Source organism: Panthera uncia, assembly GCF_023721935.1.
Source record: "Panthera uncia isolate 11264 chromosome A1 unlocalized genomic scaffold, Puncia_PCG_1.0 HiC_scaffold_17, whole genome shotgun sequence".
Lineage (NCBI taxonomy): Eukaryota > Metazoa > Chordata > Mammalia > Carnivora > Felidae > Panthera > Panthera uncia.
The window spans coordinates 147,570,585-147,583,817 of record NW_026057577.1 but is presented as its reverse complement, the minus strand read 5'-3'; the positions used below and the strand labels follow the sequence as shown (position 1 = coordinate 147,583,817).

The following is a 13,233-nucleotide window of genomic DNA, read 5'->3' as shown; positions in this document are numbered from 1 at the left end:
AGAATAGTTTGCCCAGTTCTGTAATTTGATCAGCGTCTTTGGAAAATGCGGTAATCAGGCACCATTGTTACTAACATCTTGTTAAGCTGTTAAACCACAGTTTTGTAAGTGTAACAGTAAGTATGTGTCTAAATTCTATCAAGAACTACAATGTTTAGTTTTGACAGACATGACTCTCTCTTATCCACTGTTAGCCCTGAGATTTAAGAACATCTGTTTTGGAGAAAGTTTGGAAGAGAAAGTCCCAAGACCTGTTAGAGTTGCTTTGTCTTGTTTGTTTTTAATCGAGGTAGAGTGGGTTTGCAGTGTCAGTTTCAGGTACACAACGTTGATGCACCAGTCCCCTACATGACTCAGATGTGGCCACCATCTGCCACGTGCAGTTATTACGGTACCGTCGACTCTGGTCCCTGTGGTGTACTGTTCATTCATCTCCGTGACCAATTTTAGAGTTGGAAGTCTTCCTCTTTTCATCCTTTTCGCTTATCTGCCCATCCCCGCACCCCCCTCCCTTCTGGCAGCCCCCGGTCTGTTCTGTGTGTTTAGGAGTCCACTTCTGTTGTTTGTTTGCTTGCTTGTTTTATTTTTTAGGTTCTACATATAAGTGAAATCATATGCTATTTGTCTGTATCTGACTCACTTCACATAACATGCCCTTCAGGTCCGTCCTGTGGTCCCAGATGGCAAGATGTCGCTCTTTTCTGTGGCCGAGTAATATTCCGCCGTGCAGGCCCGCCACATGTTTGTCCATTGGTCTGTCAGGGACACTTGAGCTGCCTCCACGTGTTGTCTGTACAGACGGCCACAGACACGCGAAGAGATGCCCAAATGCAAATCAAAACCATCACGAGATATCACGTGTCAGAGTGGCTGGTACCAAAAGCACAAGAAATAACCAGCGTTGGCACGAACGTGGAGGGAAGGGAACCCTGTGCACCATCGGAGGGAACGTCAGTTGGTGCAGCTACTATGGAGAGCAGCGTGGGGGCTCCTTAAATACGTACAGAACTACCCTCTGATCCAGCAATCCCTCTGCCCGGTGTTTACCCAAAGGAAACGAAGATGGTGCTGGGAAAAGATCTGTGCCTCCCTGTGTTCTTTTGCAGCATTATTTGCCACAGTGCGTTTTTGTCAACTTGAGCTCTGGTTGCAGGGTTGTGTGCGCCTGGTGGGGCCCCGCAAGCGAGACTGATCCTTGGGTGGGGGGGTCGCTTCTGCCTTCGGGGGCTGCCAGGTCCTCCAAGGGTGAGAAGAGGGAGGATCTGGGGGGTGAGACAGAGCCCGTGCGTGCAGTTCTGGGAAAGCTCGACAAGTGTGCCCTAAGCGGGGCTGCCCCTGCCTGCCCCGTGTCTCATTTGGCCTGTCTTGGGGGGAGTCAGGAAGCGGCCACCCGGGCTGCGCGAGAAGCCCGCTAGTTCGCGTGTGGCTGTTTAGATTTACGTTCAGGCAGATTAGAGCCCCGGGTCTGCGGTTGTGCACGTGCGCCACTATGTCCCGGGTGCTCAGTGGCCCTCGCACAGCACGTGCCATCTCCACGGCCAGCTGTGTGGGGAGCAGGTACCCCTCCTTTCCCGGAGGCGGCCTTGGTACCTGCGCGCCCCTCGCCGGTCTGCTCTGGGAGACCTCTCCCGGAGTCCACTGCCTCGTGTGGGGCAGTGGGAGGCCTGACTCGATACCCTCTTTTTTTTTTTCAGGGCATCTATATTCATCGTTAGAAAATGCACAAGGCAAAGAGAACTTAAAAATCACACTCTGGTCATCTAAAATGCAGTTGACTCTTTTGTGTTCATTTTTTAATTTGTATGATGAGCACGTTCTTGAAAAAAAAAAAAAAAACAATCTGCATAGAAGTCTTGAGATTCGAAAGTGGACTGTTCTCACGCCAGCCCATCTGAGTCTCCTGGGTGGGAACGCTGTGAGCGTCAGCAGGTGGCCTTTTAGACCTTGTCCTGTGCTTAGTGCTGCACACAGGGAGGGGCCGGGTCTGTTATCAGTCTTTGTACCAGCAGGCTGTCGTGGGATCTTCCTCACCGGGGCACTCACATCTTCTGTGTTCTTAATGAGTGGACAGCGTCTCCTGTGGGACCAGGTCTGATGGCCCCAGTCCTGCACTGAGCAGGCCCTGCAGATTCTGGGGTGGGGGGGGGGGGCGGTTCAGGGTCTCAGCACAGGTTTCCGGAAGTGGAATGACTGGGCTCAGCCTTTTGATAAATTGTCAGCTTACCCCAGAGTATGCCAGGGCCTGGTCTTTCTGCAGAGTCAGATTTGTCCTATTTCTGCCATGTGCAGTTGCCGGTCGCTTTTTAATTTGTTTACTGTCAGCATGTTTTTGGAGAGAAGTTCTTCAGTCTCTGTGTTGTGATTGTTGTCGTTTTGTATGAGAGCGTAGAAAGGCCGTCTTCAAGTCCAAGCTGGTGATGGTTCCTTGTGGGTTTTTCCTTCTCATGTTTGACTTTTTTCACTTAAAAAGTTCCACTCTGCATCTGTATTACATTTTCAAGTGTAGAACAAGGTGGGACTCTTACACCGTTGTTTTTAGGCTCCTGTTCAGGATTCGGTTTGGCTACAGAGAACAGAAGTAATGGAGTGTTGGTGGTCCAGTCTAGATCATGGGGTTGGCCCACTGCATTCACCTGCCCTCCTTGTTCCATACCTGGGGCCTTTCTCGCAATCGATCACGTGGGCCTCTCTTCCCTTAAGAAACCTTCCCAGGAAATCTCATTAAATAATCGTAGTGTCCTGGTGGTTTTGACATGCCCCCTCTGTGATCCGTTATAGAGGAGATTTTTCTATGATGGTCACAGCACAGAAATTTCCATGGAAGATTTGGAGACCGAATGCTGGTGGCTGACATTGAGCCCTAAGAGATCATGACTAATCGTAGACACGGAGACTTCAGTGTGGTTTCATGTAGATGTCTTGTCAGATGTGCAGTGCCTTTGAGGTTTTGATGTGTGAGAAGAGTGAGGCTCCTCGCTTTTGCTGCTGTGTGGAAGTGATCGCGTGGACATAAATGACGATGGACGAAACTCTGAACCACTTGGGAGAAGTGAGTGTGCCGGTGGGTTCGGGGTCGGGAGTGACAGACTGATAAGTTGACCTGTGGGGTGTGTGATGCCTGCAGTTGGGCCTGTGGCTGATAACACTTCGTTGTGAAAGTGAATTGTCGACAACATAAGACGCAGTTTCTTAAAGTGATGAAAACGACGCTTAATGTTAGGCGTGAATAAAATAATCCAAACTTGCATTTAGCCCTGTTTGGAATGTTAAGTTTCGGTGTATTTCATGGGGAATGGAGATGTTAAATGACAAGGTCCTAAGCGAAGCATTCATTTAGTCAGAGCTTGCTTTGATTCATCCCACACACTGCAGTCAGATGCTCCCCAGGAACCGGCACTGTTCGGGCGCTGGAGGCCAGGCAGTGAGCGGGGAGGCCCTCGCCATGCCGTGGGAAGGACGGAGGGGGTAGTGAAGGCAGGGGGTGGGAGGGCAGAGGTGTGCTGCCCCCCCCTTGTCCTGTGTTTTTTGTTTTTTTCTTTTCATGTTTTTTTTTGAGAAAGAGAGAGTGGGGGAGGGGCAGAGGGAATGAGGGAGAGAGGATCTGAGCGGGCTCCGAGCTGTCAGCACAGAGCCCGACTCGGGGCTCCATCTCATAAACCGTGAGATCACCACCTGAGCCGAAGTCTGACGCTTAACCGACTGAGCCACCCAGGCGCCCCTGTCCTGTGGTGTCTGTTGAGTTGCTCTGATGGCACAGTCCTTTTCGGGTTGGGGTTGGGCGGTCGTCCCCTCCCTGCTCGATCCCCCCACTCTCCTCACCCAGCCCTGGGCGCCTCCTCAGCTGAGGGAGGGCTCCGCAAGGACCCTGCTGAGTAAGAGCAAGCAGCCGAGGGGGCTCTTGGGGTCTGCCCACATGTGGTGATGGCTACAGCTTCCTGTCTGTCTGGGCCCACGGTGTCGTCGCAGCCCAGAGCGCCGTGGTCCCCGCAGCCGCAGGAGTTGCACCGTGGCTCGCCGACCCTGCTCGCCTCCAGAAAGGGCCGGCAGGGGCTTCTCATCCAGTCCCTGCGTGCGCCGGGAGTGCCCTTCTTATTCCCAGAAGGCACAGCAGGAGTCCTCTTGCTGTCTGGTCTCTGTCACAGCTGTTACCAGTTAGGCCCGACGCAAGCCGCATTTCAGGTCGGTGCGTTGGCAGAGCATCTCCTCTTCTCGGCGGAACGCGACCCTGAGACCGGGAGGCCTCATGTTGTACCTGGAACCACTTCGAGCTCTGTGAACGTGGGCCTGCCTCCACCTCGTCGTTCGTCTCTCCTGAAATGTGGGCGGGGGTGGGAGGGGAGACGCCAGGCAGCCCCGTCTTCTGTCTCCAGCCGGTCAGCGCACCTGCGGTAAAGCGGACACGGTGTGACGCTCGCTGGTGGTGTCTGTGCAGACGTCAGCGAGGGGTCCCTCCTGCTCCTTCCTTTTCTGGAGCCTTGAGGGTGATGAGGGCAGAGGCCTGGGACGTCGGGGGCTGAAAGTCTCACGTTGTCACTTGTGAGATGTTGCATGCGGCTTAGAAGGAAGTTGACGGTCCTGGTGCCTTCTATCCTGCAGGTGCTGGCCTGCAGTGACGTTTTGGGAAAGTGGCACGCCCCGTTTGCCAGATGTTTTCATGGGTTAGGCGTGTGGGATGTGGATAGAATTCCAGATGCTAGCTTGGGTATTCCCCTTCTGCGACTTGGGTCGGTCAGCTGTTTAACTTTTCTAGATCTGTGTCTTTATAATTTTGCCTCCAAATTTCATACCTCTGTCATCAGAGGGGTCCTGAGAGGCCCTGGAGCCCGTGTGCTCTTGTGCTGGCTCAGGCAGCAGCGTGCTTGGGTGGGATTTTCGTTTTTTGATTTCCTACGAAGCTGAACATGATAGGCCTGATTTTAAGCTCCAGTGGTGGCCTGAATCTAACTGGTCTACATCCAGTGCAGATGTACCCAGGGCAGAGGTGTGGGCAATCGCCGACTGCCAGCTAGAGCCCCCAGCGAGCTTTCAGCGGCCTCCAGGAGCCTGTCAAACGGCTGCTGAGTGTTAGGAACGGTCGCTGCACAGGGATTTCGGGGTGCCGGGGCAGAGCTCCAGGCGAGAGAGTGGAGGGCCGCCTTGACAAGGAGGGCTGATGGGAATCGTGAGGTGATGTGATGCCCCTTGCCTTTGTCACGTGACACTAACAGGTCCTGTTGAGAAGTGTCGCCTTCTGTCATGCGGACTGTTCTGCTAGCTGTCGCACTAACGTTATGTTATTATCAAGCAGATTCTATTTTGTCATTTCTTTGTTCACTGATCGGACTTAGAGAGGAAGTAGGTGAATTGGATTTGTTTTGCTTCCCAGGATTAGATCACCTGCCCCATAATTTAATCCCTGAAAGTGACCGAGGATGACCGTCTCTCCCTCCTGCAGAAGGAGGCTTCCGTGTAGATCCTTGGCCCTGAAACCGAGCTCCATGAGCCAGGGCCTGCCACAGGATGGGCTTTTCCGGCCACTACTTAAGGAGATCTTTGTTAGGGAGAGAGGGCCTCGCACTGGCACCGCACCCGCGTCTGCTTGTGGGCCTCCTGGTCGGCTGGCGCCTTTGGGGGGCATACCCCCAAGTGTGGTGGCAAGGGCGAGGGGGCTCTTGTCCCCAGGGTGCGGTGGGATCGGAGGCCTGGATGCCAGGCCGGCCCCGCTCTGCGCTCTGTGGACGGGCTTCCCTCGGCTTCTGAACGCGGTCCCCGCGGGGATTGTTCTGGAGGGTCCTGCAGGGCCAAGAGGAAGCCTCTGTGTCCTGGCAGACTTCCCCAAGTCCGCCCGTGGTGGCCAGGCGTGCCGGGCCGCCGTCGCCCGCGGCGTGTTCATTCCGTCCTGTGCCTGCTGAGGGGAGAAGAGCCGGGGGGGTGCTCTGGGCCCAACGGCTATTCCAGAGTCCTGTTGATCGAACAGCAGAGTGGATGTGGTTGACTTTCAGAGCAATAACGCGTGTGTTTTCTCTTTTGTCCACCAGACTTCATGAGGAAATAATTGACTTTTATAACTTCATGTCCCCTTGTCCTGAAGAAGCAGCCATGAGACGGGAGGTGGTGAAACGGATCGAAACGGTGGTTAAGGACCTCTGGCCAGCAGCTGATGTGGGTGCCCTGTTCACTGTGCTTCTGTGTCAGGCCGGGGCCTGGGCTCTCCTTGCCCGGGGCCGTGCTTCCCCAGGGGCGGCCCTGGGGGGGTGGCAGGCATCACCCAGGAGTTTGTTAGAAATGCACGTTCCCAGGCCCCCGCCTTGCACCTTCCGGACTCCGAAATCCGACCCCTTGCCCTCACTCCACAAGCGTCCTGTGCCCACGGCACCCATCCTGTTGTTGGCCCCCCTCCTGATGGCCGGGCTGGTGGAGGGTGCGGCAGGGTGGGGGGGTCCCCGTGGGCATGGGCGGCCACTCCGTTCCCTTCCTCTTGGAAGATGACCTCCCACACGGTTGTCTTTCAACCTCTGCGCCCTGGGGTTGGAGGGTTTGAAAGCAGCTCTGAAAAGTCCTCTGCTCTGAGCACTTGTGGGAAAGGCCAGTAATTGTTTCATCTCTCAATTTTGAGTTTTAAAAAATTCTTCTGCGGGGGGGTGTGGGGGGGGTGGAGGGCTGCCTGCTCGCACTGGCCTGTGCTGTAAGACGACCACTCTTTTCTTTCAGGTACAGATATTCGGCAGCTTTAGTACAGGCCTCTATCTTCCCACGAGGTGAGTACCAGGCTGCCCTGCACAGGCCGGCCCGACGGCCACTCATCTGGGGCGGGCGACATCTGAGTGCGCGGTCAGGGCTAAACGCAGGCTCCTCGTATTCAGATCCCAGGCTAGAAACGTAAGCTAGAGGAAGAGACGGCAGCACAGAGGGAACAGGGCAGGAAATAACATTTAATCTAGTGTTGTAATAACTGATTGCGTTTCCCCTCTTGCGCTTGATTTGGGGTGTCGCAGAGATGCTGGCTGTTAGGAACGTGAAGATGAGCGGGAGGGCCGTGGGAAGACAACGCGGTAGAGAAAACTCTGAAAGTTTTGGGTGTGTTTTTGAAAACTGATCTGATGTTTCAGTGAAGATTCCAGCAGAATTCTATTCAAGCAGTATTTTGTATTTGTATTTAACTGAAAAGCAGCCAACGAGGTAGCCTCCTAAAGTTGTGCTTCAGTATTTCCTCGTCAAGAACTATCTGGATACCCAGATCAGTTTTATGTGCAGTGTTTCGTTAACAGCTTATTTTCTCCGAACCCACTGTTAACATTTGGAGACTAAACAGGGCTGTAATCCCAGGATTTGGGGATAGCCCTGGCAGGGCCCGGAGGGAACAGAACAGATCCCGGGTACCCAGGAGCCACAGGTCAGCCAGAGTGGTGCAGTGTAGGCAACAGTGTAGACGGAGGGCCAGGAAACCTCCGAGGAGCGTTTCACCCTCCTTACTTACCTGAGGATGCTGGGAGATTCTTCCCGCCTCTCGGCTCTCCGCCCACACATTACCAGCAGCTCGCACACCGCGTTTTCTCTCTCCCTCAGAGGGATGTGCCCGGTGGGGGTGGGTGTGCCCCTCGAAGGAGTTGTGAGTGTGTGCCCCACGTGCGCGTGTTACTGCATAGTGATGTGAGCGGGTGGCTCACGGTCACGTGTTCTTCTGTCCAGCGACATCGACTTAGTGGTCTTTGGAAAATGGGAGCGCCCTCCTCTGCAGCTGTTGGAGCAGGCCCTGCGGAAGCACAACGTGGCTGAGCCGTGCTCCATCAAAGTCCTTGACAAAGCGACGGTAAGTGCGGGCGGCTCGGGCCCCTCAGCCCCGGTTGGCGCTTTGGCACACCTGCCAGCTGCGGTGACTGTCCTGTGTCTTGAGCTCACGCTGTTTACGGGCGTCACTGCGTAGGGTTCTGAAGAGTTCTCTACGTCCGGTGTACATGTACCCGTGTTCGAGTAGCTAGGACTACCAGCCGAGCATGTATCTCACGGCACGTCGTGAGAGCGTCACACGGTACTTGGCGCTGAAGTGCCTGCTTGGGCCGGGGCCAACCTCCGGATGCGTAAGGAACCGACGTGTTCCTGTGCTGCCCAGTCTCGCTCCCGTAGCCCGGTGATTAAAACACGGCGTTTGTTACACAGAAGACAGTGACCGTTTGCCGGCTTCTAGTTAAGCAAGAACCTGCCCATTCCTTTCATCGTTCAGACGCGTACCTGTGGAGACCTTTTATCTCGGGGACAAGTTGGAAGATGCGGGTGCTCTGACTTGCACTCACCCAGATTTACCCAAGTCCAAGTCTGGGGCACACACTGCTCGGGCCCTCGACTCTCACTGGCCCCTCGCGTGGTGCCTCTCAGAGCCCCCCCGCCCTGCCCTCTGGGGCTCTGCCGTTTGTCCTTGACGGGAACGAGATGGCGGTGGTCTCTGACCAGTGTCCGGGTTAGATGCAGAGGAGAGGAAGAAGGCCCTGCTTGCCCTTGGCTCGGAGCACGGGGCGGACAGACGGTCCGGTCCAGTCGGTGTCACAGGAGCTGCTGCGCACACCTCTCCCTCTGCTGCCAGGGGCCCGGTGTAGGCTTCAGGGGAACCGAGCCACGCGGGTCCAGCACTGCTCGGTTCTCTAAGCATGAGCTGACGCCGGGCCGCCTTTTCTGCTGGTGGCCTCACCTGCTTCTCGTCCCGGGCTCCGGAGGCCGGCCTGAGAGCGGTGTTTAAGAAGGAAGCTTGTCTGTATTGAGTGACCGAGAAATAAGTATTGTGGTATTGTCGCTAATCTCTAGAATCTATGAGTGTAGGAGGGTGTGTGTGTGTGTGTGTGTGTAGGAGGGTGTGTGTGTGTTGTGTGCGTGTGTAGGAGGGTGTGTGTGTGTGCGTGTGTAGGAGGGTGTGTGTGTGGGTGCGTGTGTGTAAGCCAGGCGAGCACCGGGAGGGGTTTTGGGAAAGTGTCCCGTGAGTGTAGACAAGGAGGTGCCGTGCCCAGCGGTGATGGGGAGCAGGGATTGTTCATGAGGAATTGACTGTGCTGTGGACGCGTGGGCTCCTTCTGAAACACTGTCTGGGAAGTTCTTTGGGAAAGCATTTTGTTTTTCTGCCCTCTTGGACCACACTCGCTGTAGCCGCCCATGCTTGCTGGCCTTGCTGGTCTCCAGGAGTCACGGTCACCGCCCGCTGGCCCATCCCTGTCACGTGTGTGGCCTTGGCAGTTTCCTGCCAGGTGCGTTTCAGGGCCCAGAAGAGGTGCGCACCCTGTCTCCAGACCTTTAATTAGACCAGTCGTTTTGGTGAGGGAAAGTGCTTTTTCGTTGCTTCCAGGCTGCCTTTTGTTCTGGAAGTACACAATTCATTTTCTGTGAGGGGTGGGGTGGGGAGGGCTGTGGTCAGTATGGCTGCTTGGGCAGCCCTCATGAGGGAGGTTTTGAGCACCTTGCAGGTCTTTATGAGAATGTTTCCAGTCTAGCTTCTTAACTCTGGGTTTTCAGGAAAGTGGTTTTTGTGTTTTGTTTTGCTTTGGTTTTTTTAGTTAAATTGTCTTAGTGAAAACCCAAAGTAGGATTGTTTGGAGAAACATCAGCACGAAACATAATTTAAAAGCTGGCTTTGGAGTTCCTTTGAGTGTTTGCAGAAATTCTCGCAAACATAATTTGGGGACCTGGAGTGTCGCCCCATCACCAGGTGCCCCCGGGGGCGGGACAAGAACTTAGCCGGCTTCTCCTTGTGGAGCCCAAGCCTTCCCGCAGGTAGTGGCCATGACTGATGCTGAGTCCGGCCAGGAGGGCCGGGCAGAGGTGAGCACCGGCTGTTGTCGGGGGGTTTGGAGGAGGGTCTGGGACTCCAGGGACCCATGAGGTCAAGGTTCACACTGCAAAATCTCTTTTCTTCTTTAAAGCCTGGGACTCATGATCTCTCAGCTCTTTTGTGAGTTAGAAAAGAAAACCCCTCTGTACAAGTTCGGAAACATTTTGATATCAGACTGTGGTGAATGTTGGCCAGTAGAACCTAGTTGTTTTTTTAAAATCCAATCTCTGCAGGTACCGATAATAAAGCTCACAGACCAGGAGACTGAAGTTAAAGTCGACATCAGCTTTAACATGGAGACTGGGGTCCGGGCAGCGGAGCTCATCAAGAATTACATGAAGGTGCTGTCGTCCGCGTTAGCGCTGTAAAAACGGGCCTTGTTACGTCAGCATCTCACTTTAAACTCTGTGATGGTCTTCATGATAAAGGCAATACGGTTGAATTACTTATCTCCGATATTATTTCTAGAGATGCGTTGAAATTGTGTAGCTCTTTTGTAAGTTTTCACTTTCCACGCTGACCAGGAAGTAGAGTGTTATTTTAGAGAGCTTGGTGAAAATGTTCTTTCTCATTATTACAAACTGACCATCCCTGGAGCTCAGTGTGCCTGATTTGCAAGGGTAGTTTATCGGAAGTGGAAGACGTCCTGACACAGTTTGCTTACTTTGGATTGTCTCGGTGCCTGAGGGCGGGGTAGCCGACTTGTTCACTGAGCCCAACAGGTGTGGGGGTCCAGTGCGACAGGCGGTCTTTCCCTCCTGTTACAGGGAAAGAGGTGAAGCCCCTCACAGAGGCAACCCCAGTGTCACCGTCTGGACGCTGCCTCTTCCTGCAGGCCCAGGGACCCTGGTCCTTTAGTTTTTCCCTTTCCTCTGCCACAGCAGAACGTGAAAAACAACAGCAGCTTCCACACTCTCCCCACCACCCCCACCCCTCACCCCCCTGCTTCTCCAGCCTCTGCATTTCCTTGTTCCCTTCACCCTGCTCTCCGTGGCCCTCTGCTCCTGTCCTCCCGACTCAAGAGCTGCACACACACACACCCCACTTGGTCCTCTCTTGGTGCCTCGGGTGTTGTTTCCGGGTTCTTCCTGGCTCACTGCCACATCCCTCCTCTCGGCCTCCTCGCCCCCCACCCTGCACCTGTCACAGGGCAAGCTGGGCCATGGGAAATCATTTGAAGGAATACACTCATTCTTCCCTGACCTCCTCTTTGGGGATTGTTCATGCAAGTGTCCCTACCTCATCCCTGCAGAACCATAACCTGGGATGTGGCTCCTGGTGGGGGGCGGGGCATGTCTTAATAAGCCCCTCACATAATGAATTCTCAGGCCCCTAAAATTTGAGGATGACGGGCCCAGAGCCTTCCAAGTGGCAAGAGGATTAAGCTTTTTTCCTACTATGTGAAATTGGCTATGTGAAATCTTTAAAGGTATATTAACTAACCAATATTTTCTCTCTCTCTCTCTCTCTCTCCCTCCCTCCCTCCCTCCCTCCCTCTTTTTTTTTCTTTTCTTTTCTTTTTTTTTTTTTGGAATTTACAGAAATATTCATTGCTGCCTTACTTGATTTTAGTATTGAAACAGTTCCTCCTGCAGAGGGACCTGAATGAAGTTTTTACAGGTGGAATTAGCTCATACAGCCTAATTTTAATGGCCATTAGCTTTCTACAGGTGAGTGTGTGTTCTCTCTAGAGACCTTGACACTGAGACTTCGTAGGAGTAGATGCTTCCGTGATGTTCCAGAGCCCCTGCTCCACATGCTCCCACGGTCCTTGCTGCCCTTTACTCCTGTGTTCCCGTCCAGGAGAAATGAACCTCTGATTGTCGAGACAAAATTATTTTGATGAATGCTTCTTTCATTTTTCTCCTTTATAGGTTATTTTTTTAATTGATTGAGCTGCTACAGGGAGGGCAGGCTTGTCTGGTCAGAGCAGTCAGGCGTGCACCAGTCTGAACTCGAGAGCTCCGTACGTGTGGACGCTCTGGTGCCTCGATGGACCATAAAAAGCTGGTTTTCTTGGTTACTAACTGTGGCTTACTAAAAATTTGTCGCAGAAAAAAGTTGGGTACCATATACAATTGAAAAAGTTGCTGAAAAGAGAGTCTTTTTTCTCAGATCGACAAGACACAAATACTTGTCTTGAATTTTATATCGCCCTTGTTTTGTTGAGGACCGTGGAGCAGCCTGTCAGTAGAAAACCTCCCCGAGTGTTCAATGCTGGGACGTTGATGAACTGTGCTTACGCTTGTTACCATGTAAGACAGTTTCTAAGTGAATGGAAACCTTGATGACCCCGTTTACGTTTTCTTGAAGGGTTCTCTGTTCGTCACACAAGCCTTGCGTGTGTATTTTAATGTGCCGGGCTACTCCTCCATGTTTGCCGTTAAGTTTTGTATCTGTGACTGTGCTTGGGATTTTACATCCAAGGTTTGGCCCCTTTTTCTCCTTATTGCTCATACTGCTGGCTCAAGGCATGGTCACACCGCCTTTCATTAGTCTGACTCCTCTGACTCCGGGGCACGTCTCTGCCGGAGATGTGTTAAGAAGAGCGAGACTGGGATTCCACACCTGTTTTCTTACGGTTTCTTACAGTTTGCTCCCAGCGCTTTGCCTCCACTTTGGCCTCCGTGATGCTGCCCTTGGACCCATTCTTCCCGTTATTTTGAACTAAGTACAACGTACTATTCTGATTCCCTCCCGTTTTCCTGATTGGAACTATTTTCAGTCACTTGTCATCATGGCTACTGCCTGTTTTTATGGTGCCGGGCACTGGGCTCAGTGCCTCCTGGCACATTCCCCACGGGGTCCCGGGTGCAGTCCTGTGACCCCGCAGAAGGCCACACGCGATGTGCGTGGGGTTGCGACTGGCCTCGTGCCCCCTGCTGCCCGGTGCATCGTGCCACGAACCTGGGCCCCTAGCAGCGTCTGAGTCCATTTCACAGCCCACAGAGGTGAGAGCCCCAACCTTGCACTGGGTGGCGCTCAGGTACTTGATTTTGACTGGAGGGCAAGCAGGAAGGAAGAGAAGCAGGGGGGGGGGGGGGGGGGGGGGGGGGGGGGGGGTGGGCAGGAGCACGAATGCTGCCCTTGTGCCGTTGGCACGTGCAGGCACGTGCACACCCTCAGTTCTTGTGAGCCCCGGAAACACCTGTCGGTGCCAGGAGCTGTCTCTCCTCAGGGACCTGTGTGACTTTCCAGGAACTGTGGCTTTCACCCGGACGTGGCCATCATTCTCCAGGCCCGCCCCGGCCGGCGTGACGCCCCACGTGTCCCGCAGTGGCACCATGAGCACATGTGCCCACTGAGCCCTCGCAGCCTGGCCAGCAAGGCCGATGGAGTTTTCAATTAATCTGTTTTAATTAATTTAACTATGAATGGCCACTCATGGCTTGTGGCTGTCCCTGTGGGCAGCGCAGGCCTGCCTCCCGAGCCTCTTAAAGCAG

The 13,233-nt window shown here is 53.8% G+C and overlaps 1 protein-coding gene across 1 annotated transcript in view; it reads left to right on the top strand.

Annotated features, from left to right (window-relative positions):
• TENT4A (terminal nucleotidyltransferase 4A) overlaps window positions 1-13,233 on the top strand; it is a 47,256-nt gene that overhangs the window by 22,273 nt on the left and 11,750 nt on the right. The window contains exons 4-8 of the mRNA XM_049648927.1: window positions 6,018-6,141; window positions 6,691-6,737; window positions 7,669-7,789; window positions 10,024-10,131; window positions 11,332-11,460. Coding sequence (XP_049504884.1) covers window positions 6,018-6,141; window positions 6,691-6,737; window positions 7,669-7,789; window positions 10,024-10,131; window positions 11,332-11,460 — 529 coding nt within the window. The remainder of the gene's footprint in view (window positions 1-6,017; window positions 6,142-6,690; window positions 6,738-7,668; window positions 7,790-10,023; window positions 10,132-11,331; window positions 11,461-13,233) is intronic.